Source organism: Sorex araneus, chromosome 2 (genome assembly GCF_027595985.1).
Source record: "Sorex araneus isolate mSorAra2 chromosome 2, mSorAra2.pri, whole genome shotgun sequence".
NCBI classification, from domain to species: domain Eukaryota; kingdom Metazoa; phylum Chordata; class Mammalia; order Eulipotyphla; family Soricidae; genus Sorex; species Sorex araneus.
The window spans coordinates 15,610,906-15,638,401 of NC_073303.1; the positions used below are offsets into that span (position 1 = coordinate 15,610,906).

Sequence of the window (27,496 nt, forward strand, 5' to 3'; positions counted from 1 at the left end):
CTTCAGCGATATTTACTAAAGACATACCATTTGTCATAAAAATGATTTTTAAAACAGTGTAAATAACGATTCTTATAGGACCACCAGAAAGAACTAAAAGGGGTTTTTATTTGATCATTGGGCTATTTTGGCACGAAGGAGAGGGTTTGTTTAATAAATGTAAAGGGACAGTGGAAAGCAGTTAACACAAAACTTGAAAGGAAAATAGTAGGAATTTGCCTTATCCGTATTTGGGGAAGGAGTAGCAGGAGAATACCTGATCGACTGGAACCTCAACCTGAGTATCTTCATCTTCTTGGATTTCTGCTGCCCCCCGCGTTTCGGATCTCTCGGCTCCGGCTTTGAAAATCCCATCATCTGAGACAAATACAGGGGAAACCAAAATGCAACTGTGACATCGTGTGGCTGAATGTGGAAATTACAACCCAATTCCTCCTGACTGGTTCACAGATCAGGTACTTGTGTTAGCTTGTTTTAGCTCTGGACCGAGAAGCTGTAGGTCCCCTCCTCACAATTTTTTCTCGAAGCCTTTCTGGGGAAAAAATAGTACTCTTCCAAAAGCAAGGCTGACAGAGCAGAGCAGAATGGAGCCTCCAACTCCTCGCCCTTGGCTGGTTTACTAACCCCACATTCACCCTGTAGACTTGGTGAGGATTACCTCCGCTAGACCTTGCTAGACACGAAACAGTGATGATGCTTGGTACTTTAAACGACTACTCCCACATGTTTGCCTTTCCCCCAGAAGAATGCAGTACACCGAATCTAACGCATTGGAATAATTTTTTCAATTCAGTGTAACATTTTATTTTTTGGCTTTTTGGGTCACACCCGGCGATGCACAGGGGTTACTCCTGGCTCATGCACTCAGGAATTATCCCTGACGGTGCTCAGGGGACCATATGGGATGCTGGGAATCAAACCCGGGCCAACTGCGTGCAAGGCAAATGCCCTACCCGCTGTGCTATCGCTCCAGCCCCAGTGTAACATTGTTTTTTAAAAAAATACTTTTACTGCGAGTGGATCATCTCAAAAAATTCAGTCTTTTCTTTTGCAGAAGGCTCTTGCCCTAAATCTTCTAATCCATAATTATATATGTAACCTAAGTGGAGAGGTCTTCCGCTTAAGCGCCTAGGCGCTATTTTCCTATAGAAAGCAAGAACGGCCGCTTTCCATATTTGAAGAGGCTCTAATGGTCCCCAAAGTCCTTCTCCTGTCCAGGCCAAATAATCAAAGAATCACAGAATCATTTGTCATCGTGTCTGTCTACTTGCCTCGAGACAGATTTTAGGCTTCAGTCATCCTCACAGATGTTTTCTCTCTCCAATTTTTAAGGATCTCCAGGGATGGAGATTTTACCTCCTTCTCTGGGAATCTATTACAGTATTTGATTACCCCTGCAGTCAAGGAAATGTGTTTTTATCTTTGGTCTTAAAACCTTCTCGATTTCTCTAATGCAAGCCAGTTTCCTGGTGCACAACCCTTTAACGCGATTCACATACTAATACTTGCATGCTGTCAAGCTTCTGAAGTCAGTCACTCTTAATTAAATGTAAAATACATTTTTCTGTTCATTGAGAACCAATTATAAGGAAGGTACAACGTGATAGCCTAAGATGCAAATGAGATGCAGACTGTTCCCTCAAGTTGCTTACAGATCAATGAGTAGACAGAAATAGATGAGTACCTCCGATAAGGTGCTACAAGGTATGCGTTACAATAGGTAAGGGTTATAGCAGAGAGCTGTGCAAGGGAGTAAAGAAGGGAGGAAGGAAGGAAATGAGGAAGGATGGAATGGAGGAAATGAGGAAGATGGAAGGGAAGAAAGGAGGAAGGATGAAAGGGAGGAAAGAAGGAAGGAAGGAAAAGGGAGGGAGGGAAGAAGAAAGGAAGGGAGGGGAGGGAGAAAGGAGGGAGGAAGGAGGAGAGGAGGGAAGAGGGAGGAAGGAGCGGAGGGGGAGGGAGGGGGAGAGGGGGAGAGGGAGGGAGGGAGGGAGGAAAGATGGAAGGAAGGAAGAAGGAAGGAAGGAAAAAAGGAAGGAAGGAAGGAAGGAAGGAAGGAAGGAAGGAAGGAAGGAAGGAAGGAAGGAAGGAAGGAAGGAAGGAAGGAAGGAAGGAAGGAAGGAAGGGAGGGAGGGAGGGAGGGAGGGAGGGAGGGAGGGAAGAAAAGCCCTTTTATTGCTTCTAATGAAAGCATTTTCCACTATAGTTACTCTTTTGTAGTTAGAATGTTAGCTCCTTTACTCACCTTTAAAAAAAAACAGAGATACCCACAAGCTTATCTCCATATTAAATTAATTTGGGTTACACCATTTATCACATAGTACCTTTAAACTCATGTAAAGACTTAAAAATTAGGCATATTTGCTTTGCACTTCTACTTCTGAATTTTCTTAGAAGACAACAACCACAGTTGGCCACAAATTGTCCCTGAGGGGAACCTTCAGATGCTCAAGAAACGGGTTATTGCCTCTGCACTGAACTTTTTGATGACACTTTTGCATCCAAATGTCGCACTTGGCTTTCAAAAAGGCTACAAAGAGAAGCCTGCGGATATTAAAGGAATATATTCTTAGGACTCAGATGCAATGAAATGTTTAACCATATCTAAGCAGAGCTACAAAGGGTTGCAGATGTGTTTTAGAATAAACATTTCACCAGGAAAATAAAAGAATAAGATCAATAATAACAAAATAAAATTGAAAGTGCACTAGAGTGAAAATACCCATGAGGATATATATAGCCAAAGGACAAATCAACCCAAGTCAACACTATAAAATGATGAAGAGAGAAACAGCAAAGATGAACGTGTGGGGCTGAGACATGCGGGAGGTTTATTCACGGGGAACTGACTTGCACGGGCCACTCAGCAGCAGAGAGCAAGAGATGAAGGTCAGGACAGAATCCAGACCAATGGCGACACCACAGGAAGGACCACAGAACTTATGTGACACAAGATTGACTAGGATTTCATTCTTGCGCTGTGTTATGTATAATTAAGAAACAAGCTTGAGGGGGAAATAGTTTGAATAACATCTTCTGATTGTAAACTGTTAACATCAGTCATTTTTCAGAAAATATGAATGATGAAGAAAATAAGCAGAAACATTCTCTAATCTCATGTTCCAAGGAAAACCACTATGTCTAAATTCTCTAATATCTCTGGCTCTCTCTGTCTCTCTCTCTCTGTGTCTCTCTGCCTCTGTCTGTCTTTTTCTCTGTCTCTCTCTCAAAAACACACAGGGAAAAAGGGAGAGAGAGATTCATAATATTGGAATCTCATTGCATATATAATTTTTAAGTATTTTTACTTGAAATATCAGGCACTTCTTATGTTACCTTAATGGACAATATACACCTTTTTGCATGGATAGGGCAGATTCTGTTCAGCTGACGGGTAAATATGCATCTTTCTAAGTCCGGTGCCCTGCCCAATGCCAGTCACATTACAGGTATTGAAGATGCTTATTAAAATGAACTAACCATATAAAACAAATATAGTAATATAAACACCAAACTTTGGGCAATGCCCAGAGTATTATTTGTAACAGAATATATTTGTGCATACACTTCACCCAGCAAATTAAGATCAGTACGCCAAAGTGCTGGTTGGGAGTCCGTAGTGAGAGCAGAGCCATAGGACAGTGGGCAAAGCAACCCCCCACACCATACACAGGCCTGGGTAGTACAAGGAAGGATCCCTGAGCACTGCAAGGCATGGACCAAAAAAGGGGGAAAAAAGAAAAAGAAAAGTGGGCTATAAGCCAGAAATTGGAAATCATTCAATGGCTAAGAATTACCAAGACCAAACTATGATGGAAAATAATTAGAAAAAGATGATACAATGAGAATACATTTCCTTCCTGTCAACACCGATGTAAAAGAGCAACAGCAGACCAGCTCTCTGGATGAAAAGAAATAATTAAAACAAAATACACATGGGCTGGAGCGATAGCACAGCGGGTTAGGCACTTGCCTTGCTTGCGGCCGACCCGAGTTCGATTCCTCCATCCCTCTTGAAGAGCCCAGCAGGCTTCTGAGAGTATCCCAGTCGCACGACAGAGCCTGGGAAGCTACCCATGGCGTATTCAATATGCCAAAAACAGTAACAACAAGTCTCACAATGGAGACGTTACTGGTGCCCACTCAAGCAAATCGATGAACAACGAGATGACAGTGCTACAGTGCTACACATATGTTCCAGGAAAGAGACCACACATCTTTACAACTATCAAGTTCTTCATCAATGGCAATAGTATCCAAGAATTTCAAAGCCTTTGCACTTTCACTGCTAGTTTGAACTTGCTCAGTAAGTTGGTAATTTTATATCATAATGTGAAACCATTGTATCATTATTGTTGTATCATTAATCATCAAAAGTAGGTGCGTGCTGGCTCCCAGGACCCCTAAACACTGCTTAGGTCCCTGCCCTCCCCCCAAAAGAAAAAAAACTATGCACATTATTTTTATCCCCACTATCAATCTGTCTAAACCACTATCACTATTGGGTTAGCTGTTGTAATAGATTATACTTTAGTGCCTATTTCCTTTCACTGTTTCTGTCCAGTACTATCAACTACACACCAGTCAAGCAGTTTTTCAAATTTTTACTTAAAGCATTATGATTTATCATGCTATCAATGATAAGGTTTCATGCATCTAACGTTCCAACACCACATACCCCACCATTATAGTCCAATAATAATAAATTACACAAATACAATGGCAGACAGAGACAAGAGCTGGCACTAAATCCCCTGGGATCACATTTCATACCACTTTTCTTTGCTTAATAATCTCTGCACTCAGTTTCTCCCACAGAACCATGCACTTCTTCTACCCTTACTGCAATGTTTGCTCTCCAAGAAGTTGGCGGCTTCTTGTTATTCCAGTGCTGGGAAATCCTTTTATTTCCAAGTCCAGTAGCCACTCAGTTATTCAAGCTGCTGTCGCAATCCATTTCTCAGTAGGTGACTTTTTTCCTATTTATTTGGTGATTTAGTATTTCTCAGTCTCTGCTAAAGTGTAAGCAACCAAGAAAGCTCATACTGGTCATTGGCTATCCCAGCACTCAACTGAGTATTGAGTTCAAGAGTTATCTGTTGAAAAAACAGCAACAACAAAAGGCAATACTCAAAGGCACCAGGAACAAGGGCCAGGAGAACCAGTCCATGGTAGGAAGTTTGCCATAAAGGGAGAAGAGTAGGGCAGCGAGGACAGAGAAGGGACCACCATGATAATGATAGCTGGAAATGATCACCCTGGACACAAACTGAGTGCTGAAAGGAGGTAAAGTCATATGCATGATACCCTTTCAGTAACAGTATTGCAAACCACAGTGCCAAACAGGAAAATGAGAGAGAGAGAAAGAGAGATAGAGAAAATATAAGTGTCTGCCATAGAGGCAGGGATAGGGTAGGGGGTTGGGTGGGAGGAAAACTTGGGACATTGATGGCAGAAAATATGCACTGGTAAAGGGACGGGTGTTTGAACATTGTATGCCTGAAACTCAATCATGAACAATTTTCTAACTGTTTATTTCATGGTGATTCAATGTTTTTTTTTTAATTTTAATTTGCTACAGTGGGATAGAATGCAAAGAGAAGACCATTTAAAATCCTTACCCCAGTCCAGCCAACTAATATTTTGTAAGGGGTTTTGTCTCAACTTGGCCACACTGGACAGTACAGCAGTTGAATATTAAGGAGAAGGGCAAAGAAGGTTGATGAGAAAGAATACCGGAGCCTTGCCTATGGAGGGGTCCACAAATGAGCTTAGCCCCCTTTCCAAGACATCCTCATTCCAATCCTCTAAACTAAAGATGCTTCACTGCACAGCACCAGAAAACCAAGCTGGCTAGTGCACTGACCTGAGATGGGGCTTGTTGTTACCATTATTATCATTGTGGGTCATTGCAAATGCAAAATAAGAGGCAGAAGACCCCGGTCAGAAAGATGCAGCTTCAGACAGACTTCAGGAGCCACTAATGAGAATCTCCTGATTATAGAAAACCTCTCCAAACTGTAAAAGTCACAGCTATGCTCAGAGTCTCTAGAAGAAACAGCACCCTGTTAATGTCTAATTAATGCCACAGAGAGGACCAGGGAAGATGTGAACCCTCCAGACTGTAAGATAATCTACCTGCGTGTCAAGTCATACATTGGTGGTAATGTTATAGCAGCATTAGGAAACTCATATCATGTGTCCAAGATGTGTGGTCCAAAAGGAATGTCCTGGCAAAAATCACTGCCAATCATCTTTCGGACTCCTTGTAGGCATCTGCTGGGAAGAGCCGCCAGTTCACTTCCTGTCACCTGACTGATGAAACCAAGTCAAGAAACTTGCTAGGAGCCCCAAGTGCCTTTTGTTCTCCTTTAAGTGGCAGTTAGCACTTAAAGGAGAAGTGTCCTCACTCCTTACAAGGTGCAAAAAAAAAAAAAAAAACACACACACACACACACCACAATCCTCCCACACCCTTATATATGCCAAAAGAAAAGCAATTAAGCTCCCCACAATCTTCCCCCCACCTTCCTAATAAAAGCCATTTGCTAACAAACTAAAAAGCAAGGATAAATTTGATACACAATACTGCTCTCATTCAATTACTCCACTAAGGATCAAATTCAACGCTTGGATGCACTCTATACCCAAATTCAACTCTAATCTTTTCCCTTTGAATCATGAATAGAACATTTTAGTGGATATTACCCAGTAAAGCAATAATAAACACTCTAGTAAAAATAAAAATGCTCCTCAATTATTTTTCACTTATCCCTTATGAATTTTATTGCCTTAAAAAATGGAAGTGGGACTGCCGAGGTGGGGTAGTCATATAAGCACTGTGCATCTCTGAATAAATATGAATCTGTTTCTCCTACAGCAATGGGAAGCAAATGCTGGTATTCTTTTAAAGTCTTCGGCAACTAGAACACATGAATAAAAGCATCTCCTTGTTTCAGCGTGTTCATATTTTCAGATTAACAGTGTTGAAGTGCTCACGCCCTCGGCCCAGATAAGATCCGGAGCTGCTGCTCGTGAAACAGACCCTCTGCTCCCAAAGACTATGATCCAAGAGGTCTTCTAACCCATTTTGGCACCCAGAGCGGCTTCTTACAGAAATGCATCTAGACTGTGAGCTGTACTACAACTATGTGCCGCCCGGGGAAGGTTTTTCCCGCTCCACACTGTTTTTCTGCACGGAAGATGGCGTTGGCGGCATCATCCACGTGGCGAGAGCCACCCCCAAGACTTCCACCCAGAGGTAGGAACTTTGCAATGTTGTGGCTCATAGGCGATCATGGGAAGGGGGCGGTACCGGCACACCCTCGGCCCAGATAAGATCCGGAGCTGCTGCTCGAGAAACAGACCCTCTGCTCCCAAAGACTATGATCCAAGAGGTCTTCTAACCCATTTTGGCACCCAGAGCGGCTTCTTACAGAAATGCATCTGGACTGTGAACTGAACTAAAATATCAGAAATCCAAAACCACGTGGCCGCTATTGCGGCCGCACAATCTCATATAATCTTCATTCTCAGCAATGAAAAGAAATTATTAAAGGATGCCTTTTCAGCAGGCATGATTATTGGGGGAAATTCCAAATAATAATAGTGAGTTCTCTATTGAAATATTGAATGTATTCAAAGTATAGAGAATAAAATGAAGATCATTAGCTACTTAGGTGGGGGCTGGGTGGGAGGGGGGTATATTGGGGTTCTTGGTGGTGGAACATGTGCACTGGTGAAGGGATGAGGGTTCAATCATTGTATGACTGAGACTTAAACCTGAAAGCTTTGTGGTTTTTTTCACGGTGATTCAATATAATAAAATAAAATTTAAAAAAAGAAAAACAATGTTGAAGTGCTACTAAACGTTCTGAAAGAAAAGTTACTAAGAAGTGAATGAGTGATATATGCAATGGATGACGATCCATTTTGAAGTCTAGCAATTTAATTTAGAGGATATAGTCTCACATTTCTATCTCTCCAGTCCCTGTAAAAAGACAATTTCATAACAACTGAAAACACTGAAACAAATAGGGATTAAGGAATTATTAATTTTGTTGCATGTTAGAATTATATGGAAACCATATATGTGTGTATATATACAGACATACAACAAATGTTTAAAAAATTAAAATTTATCTGCTAAGTGTGATGAATGATGGGTATAAGAGGTTCTTATTCTCTTGTGTCTAATTAACTGCATATGTGTGACTTGTCATTAGAAAAGAAAGGAAGGTCCAGAAAGATAGTACAAGGAATCAAGATGCTTGTCTAGCACGTGAATGATTCCAGTTGGATCCCAGCACCACATGATACCCTGAGCACCCCCAGGCACCCAAGCACCAAGGAACAACTCCTGAGCACAGAGCAGGAGCAACTGCTCTCAAGAGCTGCCTACAATTCTTTCAAAATCATTTCTAAGTCACTGTCATCCCGTGCTCATCAATTTGCTTGAGTGGGCACCAGTAACATCTCCATTGTGAGACTTGTTGTTACTATTTTTGGCATATCGAATATGCCATGGGTAGCTTGCCAGACTTTGCCATGCAAGCGAGATGCTCTCGGTAGCTTGCTGGGCTCTCCAAGAGGAGCAGAGGGATCGAACCCGGGTTGGCCACATTTAAGGCGAATGCCCTACCCCTGTGCTATTGCTCCAACCCCATTTCTAAGTAGTATTATAAAATATGTTTTAATAGGTTTAGTGTGTTTAAAACTGATTGCAATGTATCAGGATAAACAGGAAGAAAAATAAAAGTCTAGGTCTGCATACTTTGTGAAAATATTTGCTTTCTGTCAGGTGAAAGCTCTGTGGAGGAAAAAAAGAAAAAAGAAAGAAAGCTCAATGTGTCTGTAAACAGTTTTCCATGATTTATGACTGAGAGTGCTTCATAAACATGTTAAATTAAAAACAAAATGTTAATTTTAACAAACAGCTCATTAAACACAGTAGATTGCTGAGAAAAACATGGGAAATATGAAGCTCCGTGCCTCCCAGAACTTGATATATTAACAAGAAAATTAATATAAAGATTTATTTGCAAGGAAAATAACGTGCTCTTTTGGGGGGTAGGAAGCTGGGGCCACACCCAGAAATGCTCAGGAATCACTCCTAGCTCTGTGCTCAAGGATCACTCTTGGTGGTGCACAGGGGGCTATTTGGGGTGCCGGGGATTGATCCCAGGCTGTCCATGTGCAAGGCAAGCACCTCATCCACTGTATCATCTTTCTGACCCAATAATACACTCCAGCAAATAGAGGCAGAATTAAAATCAAAATTAGGAAGAAGATGACATGAAAACCGTTTTCATTAGCTAGCATTAATGGAGGCTGAATTTGTATGATTCGACTTCTGTTACAACTCATCAATACAGACGGTTGTCATCACAGCATCTCACTGAAATTTAAGGAACATTTAAAGAAGGCAAACCAGTGGAAAGCTGAGTGCAAGAGAAAGTGCAGGTTCCAGAGAAGGAGCACTTTTTAAGAGCAGATATTGACTCGTCTTTCTCTGCTTATGGTTCCAACTGTACACTATCCCTCCTCACAAGACTCCTCTGAATTGAAGTCTATAATCATTACGAAAAAATGAAAAACTAATCAAATAACAGCTAATGTTCTGCGTGTGTCTAATTTAGTACAGCAATATAACCCAAATGTTTTTTAATCACTAATCTTCCCCATCACTTCATTATTGCCCATAACCTCAAATGGAAACGCTTTACAGACACAAGAGTATCACAAGTGGTACTTTCCGTTGGCAATTTCTAACATCGCATGAAAATAATGGCTCATATAGGCTGCATGTTCTTAACTGCAGTCTGAAATATTTGACTTCTTTCTACTCCCTAACTCTCACTCCAAGGCATTAAGTGCCTTCTGTTATGCAACTGATGTTTAAATTTGACAATTAATTAACTCTTTGACAAGACTCTATCTTAACCATCTTGGCCATTTTAACAACTTCAAATAGGAGTAACAATTTTTTCTAAATGCTGACAGCAAGCAAACGTAGGTTTATTATCGATTTCCCTAGATCACAGATAATTTTGGTCTTATTTCAAATGTTTTCTCTTTAATCTTTTAGACACAAATATTTTAGGTTTTTTATCAAAATCAGAACTGTACACAGTGCATGTGAGCACATGGTTATAAAATGTAGCACTCATGAATCAATTATTTTATAACCTACATAAATTCTGATGTTCAATCGTATTTATCAGATAGGTGGGACTGAGAATAGGGGAGTAATGCTCTTGCCTTGCATGCCGGCAGATCCTGGTATAATTCTCGGTCCCTAATGTGATGCTCTGAGCACCACCAGGAATGACCCCTGAGCAGAGCCAGGAGTAAACTTTGAGCAGGGCTGGGTGTGCCTCTCCCCAATCTCCCCCCTCCGCCCCCAGAAAAAAGTGAGCTGTCTTGAACGCTTAGCATTTCCGGTGTTTATAGCTGCTCTGTAGAAATTTTTGAATTAGGTGATAAATTTTTATCCAAGTTGATGCCTTGTTAAAAATGTGACTTAACTTTGATTGGTGGTTAATTGCCCATCTTAACATAAAATGGAAGTAATGGTAAACTCAATTCCACATATCTTCGTTGACTGTGCAAAGAATTCTATAATTCAAGAAACTGCTGTAAATAAAAACATTTGTGAGATATTTTTTATGAAATGTTTACCATGTTTCAAGTTTTATTTAAAATAACTTAGATAAATCCATTTAAATGATTCTATTGAATTCCATTTTAAGATGGTTATCTAGTCACAAATATGCCCATATAAAACAGCTGATATAGACACTCAGTATAAAAAGTCTAAAAAAAAATCTTAGGATCTGCCTTTGGGGCATGCTTGGGTGACGGTGGGAAAATTCTAAATTATGTGGTGGGAAGGTGTAATGGTGGTAGAATTGGTGTTGAAATAAACAATAAATTATTGTGTACAACTTTATACAAATTAAAATAATTACTTTTTAAAGCTACGGAGAGTATCTCGCCCACACGGCAAAGCCTGGCAAGCTCCCTGTGGCGTATTCGATATGCCACAAACAGTAACAAGTCTCACAATGGAGACGTGCCCACTCGAGCAAATCGATGAGCAACGGGATAACAGTGACAGTGACTTTTTAAAGGTCTAAGAAATCAGTAGTGCCAAATTTGGGAGAATTAAGTGAACATAAATGCCAAATCATCAATAGGAAAAGAGATCGCAGTCGCTTCAACAAATAATGGTAAATAAGCAAATTAGCTATACTGTCATCCCGTTGCTCATCGAATTGTTCAAGCGGGCACCAGTAATGTTTCTCATTGTGAGACTTGTTACTGTTTTTAGCATATCGAATACGCCAGGGGTAGCTTGCCAGGCTCTGCCATGGGGTGGGATACTCTCGGTAGCTTGCCGGGCTCTCCGAGACGGGCAGAGGAATTGAACACTGGTCGGCTGCATGAAAGGCGAACACCCTACCGCTGTGCTATCACTCCAGCCCATAAATTAGCTACAAAATAGTATTATTTATTATTATATGACAAAGAAAGAAAAATGAAAACAAATTAAAACAAATTGACCAACATTTGGTTGGCTCTGATTTGGTGTCACTCCAACCACATACATTGAGCACAACCCATCTACTCTTCGCTTGGAGTCAGAACAGGGATGTGGTCTGCAGTTACACAAAAAAATTATCTCTGCCGAGCTGAAGACCAATGGAACAGGGTTGAATACTCTGACACACACCCCCAAATATCTAATCTTTGATAAGATTATCATTTAATCATCTAATCTTTGATAAGGGAGCAAGAAATGTGAAGTGGTGCAAGGAAAGCATGTTTAACAAACTGTGCTGGCAAAACTGGACAGCTATATGCAAAAAAATGGGCTTAGACCTCCACCTATCACCATGTAAAAAAATCAGATCAAAATGGATTAAAGAGCTCAACATCAGACCAGAATCCCTAAGGTACACTGAAGACAAGGTCGGCAAAACCCTCTACGACATTGAAGCCAACGGTATCTTCAAAGCTGACACGCCACTGGCGAAGCAAGTGAAAACAAAGATAAATAAATGGGACTTTCTCAAACTAAGAAGTTTCTGCACCTCAAAAGAAACAGTGACCAAAATACAAAGACAATCTACAGAAGGGGAAAGGATATTTACGCAGTACCCATCCGATATATATATATATATGTATATATATATATATATGCACACAAGGCTCAACCTTTAACAATATGGCAGTGATTTCTTATGGAAGGGCTTAATGAGTCCTCGGTAAAATACAACAATCTTCACACTCTTTCCTCTAGGGAAACCTTTTCATAGCATGTTCAGCAGTTTTTCATAGCAAACAATACAAAATATTTTATTTCAGTTCTGCTTTGGGGCAGGGTTTGGGGTTCTGGATAGAAACATCCAAAATACAGAAGTGGGAAGGTGTAATGGTGGTGGGATTGGTGTTTGAATATTAAATATAATGAAATAGGGGTATGATGCCGTCAGCAGGTCAACCTGTACTTGTGGGGCAAATGCATCAGCAACCTGATGGTGCCTTTGGGCTTCCTCATACCCCAAAATTGCTGCTGTGCCTATAGCCAGACCCCAACCACTTGGGACCAAGTTTATCAAGAAATTAAACAGCCAAAAGCTAGGTATGGGGGATCCACACCCACAAACAACCTCCAGCTCAGCTGTACAAGCTCATTTGTTGGCCTTATTCAGAGACCCATAAATAAATCTCGAAAGAGATCAAAAACCACAGTTAATCTCAAACCCACACATGGCTGAACAGACTGGGGTAGATTGAAGGGGGGACGCGGATTGGCCTGGTGGCTCTCCCAAGCAGAGTCCCCAGCAGCCACTTGCTTCCACAATCCAAAACCGCCGCCATATCCCCAGCCTGACTCCACTGTCTCAGGACGGACCTCACCAAGATACAACCTGCTGAAAATTCTGCCATGCGGGTTTTGTGACTGAAATCTCCAGGCTTTCTCAGAGTTAGGGTGGGCTACCTCCCCCCACTTCCCAATACACATGGAAGCACTGGCAATCACCCCCAGAACCAACTCCAGCGCCACCCTGTAAGCTCTACTGCCGGCCTTGCTTCAAAGACCCCTAAATAAATCTCGAAAGAGAACAAAAGCCACAGAAAAGCTCAGACCCGTGCATGGCTGAACAGATTGGGGTAAATTGAAGGGAGGCAATTTGGCCTGTGCCTGCCCAAGCAGAGCTGCGAGCAGCCACTTGCTGCCACAATCCAAAATTGCCACAGTGCTAGAGATCTCTCCAGACCCCATACCGGGCCAATTTCACCAGGGAACTCCAGATACAGATATAGATACAGATACAGATACAGATACAGATACAGATACAGATACAGATACAGATACAGACACCATACCCCCAGCCTGACTCCACCATCTCAGGATGGACCTTATCAAGATAAAATCTGCTGAAAATTTTGTAATGTGGATCTTAGCACACCAACATCCCTGGCCCAGAGACACAGCAGCAAGTCCCGGAAGACACCACCATGAGGGCCCCATACCAAGCCAACTTCACAGGGGCACCCCAGATGGAGCACCTACTGCCCCACCTACTCCAGATGGAATCCGGGTGACCACGAGCTTCCACAAGCAAGACCCAGGTATGCGGGTTCCAGGACTAAATCTCCAGGCCACATGGCAGCAGAGGACCTGGGCTGCCCCTCCCCAGGTCCCCGCCTGCCCAGTAAACTGGCTGTCACGCCCACAATTTGCCTCCGGGTGCCATCTTAGCGCACCAACAGCCCTGATCCAGAGACTCCCAGTTGAATCCCAAAATGGATTTCTGCCATACAGAGATGTCTCTGGAGCTCAACCATTTATAATCTAGTAACTCACATTTATAATCACAGCCATGCGAGCTCTCATGATATTAAAAATGAGCAATGGAAAATAAATTATCTAGCGCCTGCCCCTGGCAGGTAGGACTGAATGGTGGTGGGAAATTTTGAGCAGAACATAATGCCCGAAATTAGAAAGGGAGACTATTGGGTAAATTGTCTGCCATAGAGGCGGGGTGAGGACTGGGATGTGGGTGGTGGAAAATGTGCACTGGTGGAGGGGTGGGTGTTCCATCATTGTATGGCTGAATCTCAAACATGAAAACTTTGTAACTTTATCTCACAGTGATACAATTTAAAAAAAAAAATTAATGTGGAGTTCATGCCCAATTCAATCAGCTTAATCAATGGCTTGACAAATAGCAGTACTCCTACTTATTATATAAAAAAATAAGCAAATATTGTGAACTACTTTATAAATTTTTTTAAAAAATTTAAAAAATGTATCTTGCTTCATTGAAAAAAAGAAGAAGAAAATCTGGTCAAGAATTCTTCAATTTAACCATTTCAATTTCTAGCTTAATTTTTCTTTACTTAAAATATCACAGCAACAAGTTTTTTTAAAAAAAGCATGACAAGTCAAGAGTGAGAGCATGGGAGAAAGGAAAATGTGTGTTTTTAAGTACTTTTTATGGAACGTTTTTCTTGTTTTTTGAACAAAAGACCATACGTATTCATTTTTCATTACATCTTACAAACTATATGGTTCTATGAAAACACACAGTAAGGATAATTATTATTTCAAAAAAACTTCTATTTCATAAAACAAAAGTAGACAGGCATATGTGGGTGTGCTGAATCATGATACACATTGTTTTCTAAATCAGAGGAAAATTAAAACCTACTTTACTGGAGAAAAGAAAAGGCATAAAGACCTTCTCTCTTTGTTGCCTTGCAAGATTTCCTGAATTCCTCCTCCCTGTTATGTTCTCTACTGCGTCTATAATTCCCTTCCCGTTCACAGAGGCCATTCCAGATTGGCCCAATGACGACTTCCCCATGCTCCATGCATTGTCCTACAATTCAACTCCTCAACCCCAAGGGAACTATCACGGTGTGACTTCCCAGTTTCTCTCCCCAGTTTCTCTCCCAGTTTCTCTCCCAGTTTCGCTTCCCAGTTTCAACTGGCCAAATGCTCTTTTATTCCCGTGGCTTTTCTCCACAATTTCTTAAGGGACACCATGCTTGGTCTGTCTTCCCTCCAGAACGACTTCAAAGACACCTGCCACCAAAGTCTTATACTTTCCTAAAATTGTTGCACTTGTTTTCTGTACCCTTAAGGCACCATGTCATAGACAATTTAAATATTGACCTAAGGAGATGAAATCTTTTCCTATTCAGCTCTCCCAACATGGTGGGACCATACACACTTCATCTGTATTGAGCACTCAACCTGGAGCACGCAGAGGGAAAGGGACTTACTGTGTTTGAAGGTCTACTACATTGAGAACCGTGTCAAGCATGCACCTTGCTGGCAGTTACCCTGTGAAGGTAGCAGTTTGTCCTATTTTATAGCTAAAGAATAAGATCCCAATAAGTTGTACAGGGGCTAGAAACGGAACTCAGCAATAGAAGATTTGCCTTGCATGTATAATTAAATTAAAGGGACTGCCCCCGGCACCGTGGAGGGGTGGGTGTTCCATCATTGTATGGCTGAATCCCGGTGACCAAGAGCTTCCACAAACAAGTACCCCCTAACTCCCATATGAGGGTTCCAGGACTAAATCTCCAGGACACATGGCAGCAGACGACCTGGGCTGCCCCTCCCCAGGTCCCTGCCTGCCCAGTAAACTGGCTGTCACGCCCACAATTTGCCTGTGGGAACTCGGGTGAAGTTCCCACGAGTGAGCCTGTTGGCCCCAGGCCGCAGTGAGTGAACTCAGCGCACAGCCGAGCCCCTGGGGGTCCTTGAATCCCCCCGCCGGACCCTAGCTGCAGTGTCTGGCATCACCAGGCTGGGGCGTGTGGGTGCAGAGGGGCAAGGAGACCAGGAGAGTGGAGGCGGCCCAGGTCTCCCCCTTGAGTCTGGCGGGACACAGGAGGGACCCCAGGGGGCAGGTAGGAGAGGACACCGGTGGGGGGAGGGGCTGGCGCATCAGACTCGTGAGGTCACATCGTCTATGGCCAACATCCAGAGACTTAAAACCAAGCTCCCGGAACCCTCTGGGAGAATCTGGCAAGCTACCAAGAGTTTCCTGCCCACATGGGAGAGCCTCACAAACTCCCCATGGTGTATGCATACGCCAAAACCAGTAACAGCCCTGACCCTGAAAGAGCCTCCAATGAAGCATCATTGGGAAGGATGAGTAAAGAAAGGCTTCTAAAATCTCAGGGCTAGGACAAATGGAGACGTTACTGAGCCCGCTCGAGAAATTCGACGATCAACGGGATGATGATGATGATGATGATGATGATGATGATGATGATGATGTATAATTAAATAAACAAGTAGCTTGCTCAAGATTTCACAGTGTCAAGACCAAAGCCCAAGAACAAGGGCTTGGAAGAAGTCCCTTTAGGAAGGGAGGTGGGCCAAGTTCCTACTCTGTTGAAGCCCCCATAGCCACACTCACACCCCCTAAGCTGCTGCTATGCCTACAGCTGAACTCCACCACCTCATCAGCTCCACAGAGATGCCAAGCTGATGAAAATTTCAGGTACACCAGGGGTTTTTTGTCTTTTTTTTTTTGGCTGAAATCTCTGGGCCATCTCAGAGTGGGGATGGGAAAGCTCCCTCCATCCCGCCCCCATAGTTCTTGAAATCTCAGCAGCCACAGTCATGTTCCACCACTGCCACTGGGTAAGTTCACTGGCCCGTTAAATATTCTGGATTTTCTGGAGTGACATCTCCAAACTCTACAACAATAATATCCCAGTAGGAGCACACCAGATTGAATGGGAATGTAATGCAGAAGCCAACTAAGCTCAATTAACAACAACATTAACACATTAGCTCAACTAGCAACAACAGCTTAGTAAACCCTTAGATAAGGACTTAATGCCCCCATGGTGAGATACAACAAATTTCTCAAATTTTATTTTACTGAAGTATCTCCTTTTGATAATTCCATTAGCCATTTAGTGGTAACAAGTAATATAATATAAATTACCTTCAAAGGGGGGCAGGCATGAGGGGTGGTTGGGAAAATGAGGACAATGGTTGAGGGAAGGTGACAGTGGGGGTGGGATTGGGGGTGGAATATTGAATGACTGTAACAAATGCCTCATGAGCAACTTTTTAAACCAAGATGTTTAAATAAAGTGGGGGAGGAAAGAAGACAGAAGTCCTTCTCCTAGGAAGGCAATTAACTGCAAATTAGACCTAGTGGACCAAACCTAAATGCATATTTTGAAAGTCACAGAGGAGAGCTATTTTATTTTTGAACACTCAAGCTGCCTTCAGAGCTATGAATGAGAAGAAGCCAGTTCAAAACTTAAAAATGGAAATAGAAATCCTGTTTAGATGAGAGGAAGGTGGAGGTGGGGGGAATTTATCAAAGAAGGTAGGGGCTTCTAAAATTACTTGGGGAAATGAGAAAGAGAGAGCATACTTTCTAAAATAAATCAAAACTGCAGAATGACATAAGTTAAATTTTACAAGAACAACAGAGAACATAGAGCTATAGGCTGAAAAAATGGATAATTCATGTGAGAAGGAGCAAGAAGGAGGAACCTGAATTAATAAAGGAATTTCATCTGATTTTTCTTAATAACAAGAACGTGAGAACTGTAGCTGGGCTTTTTGTTTAAAATTTGAGCCTTTTATTGAGTCTTCTAACAATGTTTTAGGATAATTCCTCTTCCAGGTTGAAGTGAAATGATATATTTTCCTCATTCCGGGTTTAACTATTGGATTCCTTCCATAAAAGGCATAATTGCCAAAATAACCACAGGTTTCATACCTGATTATATCAGAAATCCCAGTGGAAATAAAAATGTTAATATGGGATATGAGTGTAACGTGCTAATAAGCAGAATGAGAACATCTATAGCAATTTTATTCTTAGCTCAAAAGTGAAAAGCAAAAGATTTAATTTCAGGGTAAAGAATTTCTGAAAAACCATCTGTTTCCTTAGAAATTCTAAAAGCATATATATATGCATATATATGTATATTTTCATCAGAAAAGATTAAAAATAAGAAGAGAATAACAAGTTGGCTACAGATTATAATAATAGCATGTCCATGGGGAGTAGAACAAACTAGAATATAAAGCTAAATAATTTGAAACTTTAATCACTGTTTAAACAGAAAAGTAACAAAGCTGCAACACAACCAAAGCTATTTTTCTTTCCAAACAAAGAAAATCTTTTGAATATCTTCTTTGAATATCTTCTCCTTTAGGGATAGGGGTGCAACAATTGAACTTTCATTTTCTAAAAATAAAATGACTAGAAGCTGTTTTTTCATGTGAGGGTATGTATCTAAAAATTCACTTTGTCCTTTTTTGAAAATCTAGTGGCTCTTAAATGCAATCTAACATACTTCTATCAGAAGACTTGGGGAAAACTTTTAGCTAAGGAGTGATCTCATGATATATTGAAGCCATGTCTAACTGGTTTGATTTCACTACCGATATTAGTCTAAGAATAATTTTACATTGAAATACACTCTGCTTCTTAGGAGACTAATACCCAAGAATAGTAGTATATAATACCAGGAAGTTGGCTCCATGGCTTGGAAGCTGGCCTCACACGCTTGGGAAAAGTCATCCCAGATAGAGAAGGGAACACCAAGTAATATGTGATTGGAGATCCTGCACGGGAAGGGAGATACGTGCTGAAAGTAGACTAGAGACTGAACAGGATGACCACTCAATACCCCTATTGCAAACCACAGCACCCAAAAGGAAAGAGAGATATCAAATTGGAATGCCCCGCCACAGAGGCGAGGTGGGGTGGGGGGTAGGAGGGATACTGGGTTCATTGGTGGTGGAGAATGGACACTGGTGGAGGGATGGGCTCTCAAACATTGCATGAGGGAAAAACAAGCACGAAAATGTGTGACTCTGTAACTGTACCCTTACTGTGACTCACTAATTAAAATATAAATACATTTAAATAATAATAAAAAAGAAATACACTCTGCTTCAACTTAAAATAGTTTCTAAGCTGCACAGTTTCAAACTAGATAATGAAGTTATATGCAATGGTCTTGGATCATAAGATCACAAAAAGAGAAGAAGATGGTCACTGTACGTGTGTGAGCGGAGCTAATTCTGTGTGAACAAAATTCCTCATTGTTCCTTTTTGAATTGGTGGCTGGAGTCCTACCTTCTGTGTATCAGGCATCTTCCTCACTGTCCCAATTTATCCACTCCAACAAGATCCAAGCAGGTTGTAAAAGTTTAGCTTACCTCTTAAAAAGGCCTTGGAATTACCAGAGATGGTACACTGGTGAAATAATAACTGAATAAATAAATCTACCAATGACAGACAATCCCCCAAAGAAGTTTCTATTTTAAATAAATAACCCATGTAAACATTCATCTGACTTAGTTTATTGAATTTATTACCTTGCCAAAAAAAAAAGTCATAAATTACATGGCATAGGGATTATGCCAAGTGCACTGTTGTTCATAAATTATCTAAAGTCTGAGGATTTGTAACTAGCAATGGTGGCTGTAGGAAATACTGTCTATGAACATACCGAAGCGGCACTTAGCAAAAATCAGGGAAACTGAGTCTTTACCGATAGGACCTGCAGAGACTCCAGAGAGGTTAAGGCATATGCGAGGTCCCAGCACTGCATCTGGTCCCCAGAGCCACACCAGGGGGTCAGTCCTGAGCACAGAACCAAGCATGATGTCTTAGCATCCAAGTCCAGTGAAATAATAACCGAATTAGTAAACATACCAATGACAGACAATAGACAGCTCAGTTCTTGGTTCTTGGTTCATGCTTAGCTGCTCTCCGTGATCCCCGGGTATAATGCCAACATTAAGGATAGAGCAATAAATAAACAAAAGACAGGAAAGAGCGTGTTCACACTACTGAGTATTTCCAATAATAAGCCCCTTATTATTTGCCTTGCACGTGGTCAACCTGGGTTCGAGTCCCTGCATCCCCTATGGTCCCCCAAGCACCGCCAGGAGTGATTCCTGAATGCAGAGCCAGGAGTAACACTTGTGCATCACCAGGTGTGACCCAAAAAGCAAAAAACAAACAAAAAAAATCTCACACACACACACACACACACATAAAATCAAGGCAAGAACATTTGAATCGACAGCACAGAGCATCTGTGGTGTGAGGTTCTAACTTCATTCAGTGATCAATAATGGAGGTCCCTTTTGAGAACAAAACTTTGTCAGAGGGGCCAGTTTTGGTACTGACTGGGAAAAGCCGATTGGTAACGAGTCTGAGCCGCTGGAAGAGGTGGTATTTCTTCTAGACTTTTTGATGATAGAGATTAGGGGAAGGAGAAACAGGGAAGCGGGAAATTTCAGACACGGATTCAAATTAAGACAAAGCATTGAAGGTGCAGGGATTCCTAAGAGACCTAAGCAGAGAGACCCACGCTCTTGGATTAATGTGGAAGGCTACTGTGGAGAGCCTGAGAGTCAAGCGGAGACATTAAGAACCTCCTAGTTACCCCCTGAGCCCCCGAGACACTGTTCTAGAGGGATACCCAGGCTCCAGTTATTCTTTTAGTTCTAGAAACTTTAAGATGATTTTATTCCATCATCCAGAATTACAATTAATAAACATTCTACAGGTGTTCACACACACACACACACACACACACACACACATATATATGGCCACATTTTTAAGAACTTCATCATTGAAGATTTTTTTTCTGGTTTTTGGGTCACACCCGGGGAAGCACAGGGGTTACTCCTGGCTCTGCACTCAGGAATTACCCCTGGCAGTGCTCAGGAGACCATATGGGATGCTGGGAATCGAACCCAGGTCGACCACGTGCAAGGCAAACGCCCTACCCGCTGTGCTATTGCCCCAGTCCCTCATCATTGAAATATTAAACATAGTCTCCAGTTATTCTTGGCAACTCTTCCCTTTGGAGCCCCAGCTAAGATATTGGGCTGAGCCGGAAGACAGAATGACAGAATCCAACTTCCTGCTTTGCTATTGGCTCCTGCCGCAAACACCATCCCTCTCAACGCTCTCAGTGTTGTGGATCCTCTCAATGACTCTGATCACGAAAGGGAGCGTGTCACAGACTCCTGCCCGCTGCCTGACCCCTCAGAAATTCTCGTTAACCTAAAAGACCTAAAAGAGACCTGGCCTGACTCTCGCTGCTATTAAATAACTCAAAGATGGTGATTTCCCAGATCCGCTGGTTTTATCTTCAAAAAGATCTTGCAAGGCAAGAAAGAACCCCATTGTCTGTTTCTCTCGCCCTCCCTTCTCTTCTGAGGTTTTAGTTACAGCACTTTCATTCATGTAGTAGGGCATTTGCCTTGCATGCAGCCAACCCGGGTTTGATTCCTCCATCACTCTCGGAGAGCCCAGCAAGCTACTGAGAGTATCCTGCCCGCATGGCAGAGCCTGGCAAGCTACCTGTGGTGTATTCGATATGCCAAAAACAGTAACAACAAGTCTCACAATGGAGACGTTACTGGTGTTCACTCCAGCAAATCCATGAACAATGGGACGACAGTGCTACAGTGCTACTTTCATTCATAGGAAGTATGTTGCCAATTCCATAATCTTCTTGCAACTGTCTATAAAACATGCATCGCAGAAAATGACAGGTGAATTCCCAGTGTCTTAAATAACTGTGCCTGATAGCCAGAAAAAGACTTAGCACTATCAGTTATTTTAAATAACTGACCCTGATCTAGAAAGAGGTTTTGGATCTTAGATAATTAAGTGCAACCCTGTTCTGGCATCTTTTTGGAAACTGAATTCCTCTTCCTACTGCAGACAGGAGCAAAAGGTTACAGGAAATTTGTAGAAAAGTCTGCACCCAGCTCAGAGAAATTTACACATTGGTTTTTTAAATGAAGGCACTTTTTATAGCATTAATTGGAGATTTTAAGCAGCAGGTGGTAGGATTTCATTTTTATTTTGTAAGAAAAAGTCTAACAGTTGTCAAATGGCCTGGGTAGAAGTGAATTATTTTGAGTTTTTTCTCAAGCTCTCTGAAATGAAGCTTTTACTGCCTGCCGGGTAATGGCCTTCTTTTGCCATGTAAATGTGGGATCAATCTAGTTTTAAACAGAAAGATTTTTCTAATGCGTTTTTTGGTATTTTTCAAGCTGTGATACAGCTGATAGGAGTTCTTATAAAATGTGAATTACAGGAAATTCATATTTATAAGCTTCTGCAAGTAATTTTAGAGCACTGACTTTTAAACATCTGCTAATGAAGAATTCGAGAACAGCACCGCGCACTCACTCCAAACATCTCCTTTATAAGTCTCGTTCCCTAACCCAGAGAAGCAACCCCAAGTTTGAGGGTCTTCCCGAATGAATCTCATGTTGTCAGTTTCTAATGAGTGTCCTTTAAAAAAAAAAGGTGGATTCCAAGAAGACGGGAGTGAAAGAAGGAAGGGGCCATGGAACGTAATTCCTTGAAGTTAGTCCATGTGACTATTGCTGGGCTCACAGTTTCACAAACTTCTAAAGTTCTCTCTATCTCCTCTCTCTCTCTCCTCTCCTCTCTTTTCTCTCTCTCTCTCCTCTCTCTCCTCTCTCTCTCTCCTCTCTCTCCTCTCTCTCCTCTCTTTCCTCTCTCTCCTCTCTTTCCTCTCTCTCTCCTCTCTCCTCTCTCTCTCCTCTCTCTCTCCTCTCTCTCTCTCTTTCTCTCTTGCTCTCTCCACCTCTCCTTCTCTCCCTTCCTTCCTCTCTCTCTCTCTCTCCCTCCCTCCCTCCCTCCCTTCCCTGTTTCCATTTTCCTGGGAGGAGACTGGACATCAAACACTCAAAAGTAGTCACAAGGCAAAAATATACAGATGGGCTGGAGAGACAGTTGAGAAGCAAATTTCCTTTTCAGCACTCAGCTGACTCAGGTTCAGGTGGTCCCCCGGCCCTCCCTCCAGCACAGGGCCAGGAGAAAGTCATGAGTACCACCAGGTATGGTCAGAACTACACCCGCTATCCCCCACCCCTCAAAAATAATAATAACAATAATAATAATAATTATATTTAAAATACTAGACAGCTTTCCTTTATTCTTATTCCAGGTTTTTCAATTGTTACTGCCAACATTTACCACACACTGAGCATCTTAAAACAGATCATCATTCTTGAACAGTTTTAGGGGTCAGAATTTCATGTGTCTCACAAAGCTAAAATCAAGGTGTTGGCAAGGCTGTGTTTCTTTTCCTGGAGATTCTATCTTTATACTTTTCCAATTCCCAAAAGTTTCCCAGTCCTCGGCTCCCGCTCCTTCCACTTCCAACGCCAGCCAAGGTTATCCTTGAGTCTTTCCCGCAATGCCGTCTCTCTGGTGTTGACCCTTCTGCATCCCTTTTCTGCATTTAAAAGGTGCCTCAAGAATATCTCCCTGCTTTAAGGTCAGTGACAATAAGCAACTTCAAATTTTGCTTTGGCATGTAACATAACAGGTTTTCTGGAGACAAGGAAGTAGATCTTTGGGGGGATATTATTCTGCCACACCCTTTCCCATCAATTCTTTCAAAACATCACAAAAAGCCTTTAAAACATTTTTAAAACAGGGCTAGAGAAATAATAGAGGGGTTACGGCTTGCCCTGCACACAGTCAACCCCGGTTCAGTCCCTGGCCCCACAAACAGTTCCCTGAGCAACACCAAGTATGGTCACTGAGCACAGAGCAACAAGGAAGCCCTGAGCACCATGAGGTGTGTTTTTTTCCCCTTCCTCAAAAAAAAATGCATTTTTTAAAAAAAATCAGATAGATATTTATTTAAAAATAAATCAGAGAGCTGCTTTCGTTTAGAGAGAAATTCCCTTCAGAACACTCATATCCCAATAGAAGTTTAAAAATAAAATCCTCATTCTAAGCACTAGGAATGTACAGGAGCAGGAATCTTTGGCCAAAAAAGAAAATGGAAACAGAGGAGAGAAATAGTATGCAAACACAGTACCTCATACAGGTACTATGAAGTGCTAAGAAGAAGGTGTGGGTTTAAATAGAAAGGTAAACGTGGGCCTCGTTGAAAAGATTTTAAGTCAAGTCTCAGAAGACGTTATGTTGACTGGAGCATGTGTGCACTTACAACGGGTGTGCAACCCATACCAAGGTCCACAGTCAACCCAGTGTGTGAACACGACAGTCAAGTGTGGGCGACCCCCGGCTCTTACAACAAAGACAGAGGGAGAGGAAGGGGGAGAAAATAAAACCAGCAAATACAGATTTTGGGGTGAGGCCGAAAAGGTGGTCTTGAGAAGACATACTGCATAGCCCAGGGCCTGTCCTCCATTCCGGCCACGTCCCGAGTAAGAGAAGCAGCAGGACCTGGACGCTCGGGGCTCTCTCTTCCACCTCCACAAAACCTTCCCGGCACAACGGTTGTCTGACGGGCCTCACCCCGGGGCTGCATCCAGCTTTGCTGACTCCCTTTCTCAGGAGGACGTTTCCTAAGCGTGGGCGCTTCTGGGCAGAGACCCGACCTGTTCACTCATGTCTTAGCACCAAGAAGACACGAGGCCAGTCCAGCCTCAATGACCTGGCTCTTCCTGAGGGAAACCCGGGCCTGGCAGCAGGAGGAAGTCCCAGAAGAAGGAAAATGACGCCAGACCGGAAGTTGAGTTTATCTCTGGGCAACACTTGCCATTTTCCACAAGTAGAATGTTTTCCTTGCCTATCAGCTCTGGGTAGAGTCTTCTGAGTAAAAAGACACAAACTTTTCCCAAACTTCCACCACCACCATTTTCCTGCTGTCAACATTGAGGAAACTTCCACCTGAGCAAGGTCCTAATCTCCTCACTCAAAGGCGAATTTTTAAAAGGGAGAGGGAAGTAATGATGGAAGGTATTTTTTTAAAAAAATACAGAACTGTAATTATTTATATGATGGAAGGTGGTTCTCGGGATGCTGTGCGCAGGCAGAAGGCGACGGGACTATTCCCATCACATTAATAATAATAATATAAAGGCCTTCACCTCCCATGACAAGAAGCTGCAAATCTAAATAATTTTATCTTCTCCTCTGAATATTTCCCAGGATACAACAGTAGCTCTCAGGCAGAGAGAAATTATTCACTGAGAACATTAAAATACTCCCCTTCAGAAATGACTTCAAGATACTATTTGTTATGTGGTTTTTGTAATTTTATGTAAGTATAAATATGCATGTCTATGTCTTCACATATATGTCTATATATGTCTATAGACGTACCTATGTGTAGACACACATATTCCACATAAATTTCTTTTACCAAAGTACTCAATTTCACTGATGGAGCAGCTTAAACTTTACGAAGAAACTTCATTCTTCGTAACAGATATTAAAAAGCATTTATGTGTGCCATATCTGAATCGTCAGTCAGTAAGTAAGTACTCAGTCGGTGCATTTAAAAATACATTAATGCAGAAGGTGATAAAATCAAGACCACATCTCAATTAACCAGAAAGAAATATTTTAGCTGTTCTACAGCACAATAAATACTCATTAAGTTTCCAAACACCTGTGCAGCTGACATTTATATCTCCCTGACAAACAGAAGGATGTTTTCTTGTTTAAATGAGTACACGGTTATGCTTGTGTACCAAAACTTTGTGTTCCGTACAAGCTCACAAAGTCAACTCAATCAGCATGCTCCAGCATAGAACAAACTCACAAAGACTAACGGGGAAGCCAGAAGGCCATCAGAATTAATTGGATCATTATATTTTACTGCCTCAAAGGACACTAGAAAGCAAATGGTTCAACCCTTTCATTTTCCAATTGAGAACAGAATTGTTGAATAACGTGCCCAAGGCACGATGAGATCTATATTTCTCACACACAGGCAATGCCCTTTAATTTACAGTAGGCCATATTCTGTTTGATGGGCAAAATATTATTGGGGACGTTGAACAGGGGAAATCATACTGTTGCCACAACCAACTTGGAATTATCTCAACAGCTTAAGAAAGGATCTTCCAAAGGTTCGATAAATAGTTGTTAAATGTGAGTGAATGAATGAATGATGGTGCTGAATAAAAAAGGGACTTTTGCTCCAGATTATACTTCCTTCTGATTAGGGGCAAACCTAGCAAACTCTACGATAAACCAGAAAGCAGCCAGAGGAACAGCTTTTCCAGGCAAAGTTCACCACGTCTGATTCTCCCAGGCAGTGCTGAACACTTTTTCTTATGTTGTATTTTCTGTTTTCAAAGTCTCATGTGTTTTCAAGGGTATATATATACTCATTTTCAAGGGTATATAAGCTCAGGGAGGGGCAGAGGGATAGCATAGTAGGCAGAGCGTTTGTTTGCCTTGCATGTGGCAGACCCACGTTCTATTCCCGACATTCCGTACGGTCCCTGAGGCTGTCAAGAGTAAGCCCCAAGCACTGCTCAAACAAACAAAAGGCATAAAAATTCAGTAAGCAAGATCCTTTAGCCTAGTCACAACAGCTATGAGATTTTAAGAGATCTGCTAAAACAGCGCACCCTATCCTAATATGTATGCTTTTTAAAATTCAAGTGCGCTATTATGTTCTTTCCCAGAATCATTCTATAGCCTCACAATTAGAGCAACATAAAATTGAGAAAGGTTCTATTTTCCTGAACATCAACTTAGTCCCATTCACACCTAATCTATATTTGTTTATAATTTAAGCTTCTGTCCCATCATGATTATGATGTCATTTCTTGTGTCTGTGTATCACCACTGTTTCATAAAATGCCCAAATGCGCCCATCACTTCTCACCTGTGACATTCTTTTGTTTGTTTGTTTGTTTGTTTGTTTGGGGGCCACACAGCAGTACTCAGGGCTGACTCATGGCTCTGTGCTCCGGGATCCCTCCTGACAGAGCTCCAGGGACCACATGTGGTGCCAGGGGACTGAACCTGGGTCAGCTGTGCACAAGGCGAGTACCATCGATATGGTCTCTCTGGCCCCCACATTTGTGACATTCTTTTTTTGATACTAGACCCCCTCCCCTTGCTAAGTTTCCTGATTCCTATACCGCATATGTCTCCTTCTTCCAAGAATACTGTAAACAGTCTTGGAATGTTTATTTTCCAATATCACTGGGAGGCGTCAATAAATTCATGTGATTTTTATCTCAAGTATAACTAGCTGTGGGAAAGAGAGGGTATGTGCAAGGTTCCAGGATCAATTCCTGGATCTATCTGGCTTCTAGAGCAACACCAGGTATTAGCCCTAGTGACCCCCAGGACCCCTGAGGAGGTCCCTCTAGCCCTCAGAAAGATCCATGTCAAAACAGCTCTGTAGAGGCTGAAGTGATTGCACAGCGGGTAGGGTATTTTCCTCGCACGTGGCTGACCTGGGTTCGATTCCCAGCATCCCATATGGTCCCCTGAGCACCGCCAGAAGTAATTCCTGAGTGCAGAGCCAGGAGTAAGTCCCATGCATTGCCAGGTATCACCCAAAAAGCACCCCCCAAAAAAAAACCACACCTCTGTAATCAGGCAGCAAAATTAGATTTCCATTCTTTGCAAAATCTTTCTGTTCATTTATAAAAGAGGGCTGGAGCGATAGCACAGTGGGTAGGGTG

At 42.0% G+C, this 27,496-nt stretch overlaps 1 protein-coding gene across 1 annotated transcript in view; it reads right to left on the reverse strand.

Moving 5' to 3' along the window:
* DCDC2 (doublecortin domain containing 2) overlaps positions 1-27,496 on the reverse strand; it is a 156,241-nt gene that overhangs the window by 20,674 nt on the left and 108,071 nt on the right. The window contains exon 9 of the mRNA XM_055127493.1: positions 257-357. Within this exon, the coding sequence (XP_054983468.1) occupies positions 257-357 (101 nt within the window). The remainder of the gene's footprint in view (positions 1-256; positions 358-27,496) is intronic.